Source organism: Plasmodium gaboni, chromosome 3 (assembly GCF_001602025.1).
Source record: "Plasmodium gaboni strain SY75 chromosome 3, whole genome shotgun sequence".
Lineage (NCBI taxonomy): Eukaryota > Apicomplexa > Aconoidasida > Haemosporida > Plasmodiidae > Plasmodium > Plasmodium gaboni.
This window is the reverse complement of record NC_031483.1, coordinates 429908-432407: the sequence shown is the minus strand read 5'-3', so window position 1 is coordinate 432407 and position 2500 is coordinate 429908. Positions and strand designations below refer to the sequence as shown.

The 2500-nt window shown below is 18.0% G+C and overlaps 1 protein-coding gene across 1 annotated transcript in view; it reads right to left on the bottom strand.

The window, feature by feature from the left end:
• Window positions 1-2262, bottom strand: part of PGSY75_0313500 (putative GTP-binding protein EngA) — a gene marked incomplete at both ends in the record, with an annotated part of 2721 nt that extends 459 nt beyond the window's left edge. Inside the window, one exon of the mRNA XM_018783988.1 lies at window positions 1-2262. This exon is cut by the window's left edge and continues 459 nt beyond it. Within this exon, the coding sequence (XP_018643571.1) occupies window positions 1-2262 (2262 nt within the window).
• Window positions 2263-2500: the final 238 nt, after the last annotated feature.

Below are 2500 nucleotides of genomic sequence, written 5' to 3'. Positions count from 1 at the left end.
ATTTACTATAAAAATAATATTTTTCTTTTCTTTTAATAAATAGAAAATCATTTTTTTATCAAATTTATTTAAATTTATATTATTATTTTTAATTTCTTTAATATATATACATATATCACTTTTTCTTATATTAGTATATACTCTATGATTTTCATCAAAAAATTGATCTTCATTTTTAAATTTATGTTGTTTATTTAAACTACAAGTATCTAATATTTCTATCTTCTTATTCTTATAATAAAAACTCATATCATTATTTATATATTTTCTTGTTCCAAATAGTTCATATATATCATTCTCATTAATTATGTTATTTTTTAAAATACTTTCAATTAAGCTTGTTTTACCACAATTTTTTTCTCCTAACACACATACCTTTATATCTTTATTACATATATTTTCATCATTCATCATTATTTTATTTTTATGTCGATCTATATTCATATTCTCCTTATCATCATTAATAAAATTATTAACAACAACATTACAGTCCATTTTATTATTGACATCACTATGGATGTTCTCATCAATATTATTATGCTCCACATCATCTACATCTTTATCGTTTACATTTTTGTTACTCACTATGTCTACATGTTTGTTATTCATTATGTCTACATGTTTGTCTTCTTCATTTATAATATCACTTGTTGAACCATAAAACAAAGGCACATTTGTATGATTTTCTTGAATATCCTTATTATAATTCTTTTCATTTATATTTATCAAATCATATGGATTAACATCTTCTTTTTTATTAAGAATATTTTTCAGTATTCTAATTCTTTTATTTTTTAATGCTTGTATATCTTTTTTTTTTTTCTCTTCAAAATTATAATTATTTTGTATTTTGTTAAAAAAATATTCTCTAAATTTATTTGTATGATCACTATTATTTTTATCTTCATTTCTATATGTCTCTTCAAAGGAATCTTGTTCTTTTTTTATATCTTCATAATAATTATCATTATATTGATAAAACATATTATCAACAACAGGATGTGTATTAATATGATTTATATTTGTGTTGATCGAATATTCTTTTGTTCTATATTCTGTTGTATTTTCATCTGTATTGTTTACATTGTTCATTGTAATTAAATTATTATGTTGATATTTATCACCAATATTATTATTATTATTATTTATATTATTATTATTTATATTATTATTATTATTTATATTATTATTATTTATATTATTATTATTTATATTATTATTTATTTTTTTTAATATTTTATTTTTTTTTTCATTAAATTCTACGTGACCAATTTTCGAAGGAGTCTTATTCAATATTTGTTCACTAAAATAATCGTTAAATAATTTCATATTAGATTTATCTTTTTTTTTCAAATTTACAAATTTGTAAAAATAATTTTTTGTTTCCAAACTTATGGAGGGATGAAAAATTCTTACACTCTCGTCAATTATATCATACATTTGATTATTATTAAAAATGAGTTCTTCCTCTAGAACTTCCTCTCCATTTTGTTTTTTACGTTCCTCTTTATTAACATTATTCAAATGGTTCTCATTTATATGACAATTGTTTAATGTATTATCATTATATTGATTGATATGATTTTTTTTGAATTCACTATGATCTTTCAAGGTGTCACCATTTTGTTGACTTGTTACATTTTGTCTTTCATAAAAATTTATAATTTTTTCTTTAATAACATTTGTTAGATCTTCATTTTTGTCATATGGATAGAAAATAATATTAGTAAAATATTCATATATATGAAGAAAATTATAAGATTGTATTATATCATTATGTTGTGTATTTGTTATATCTTTTATATTATTATAAACTATAGTATATATATTGTCCATATTTTTATACATATCTTTTATAATATTATATGAGAGAATATCACTTTGTCTTATTTCTGAATGTTTTATACATATAAATATTAAATTACTATCCATAATTAAATTATAATAATTTTTTAAAATATTATTATTTTCCATATCCATATTATAATCTTCTAATTTCCATTTTTCTAATTTATTTAGCATTCTTTCATTTAATCCTATTGTATCTGTTAGAGAGCATTTCTTTTTATGAAGTTTAAAAACATTCTCATTATTTTTTATACAATAATTTTCCACATTACTTATAACTGATTTTTTATGACTAACATTTAATCTATCTAATATATCATTATTCAGTGAAGATTTACCACTATTACAGGCACCTGCGATACATATTTTGTAACAAAAGTTTCTTACGAACTTTTTTTTTAAAACATTTTTCATACTACAATTATATTGAAGGAGATATATAAGTAATATATATATATATGTATATGTATATATATATGTATTTTTTTTTTTTTTTTTATGAACAAGTCAGGAAAAAAAGATTTTTTTTTTTTTTTTTTTTTTTTAATTTATGGCTATATTCATTTTAGCTGGAAAAAAAAAAAAAAAAAATAATAAATAAATATAAATATAAATAAAAAAAATAAAAAAAAAAAAATTTTAAAAATTAAAA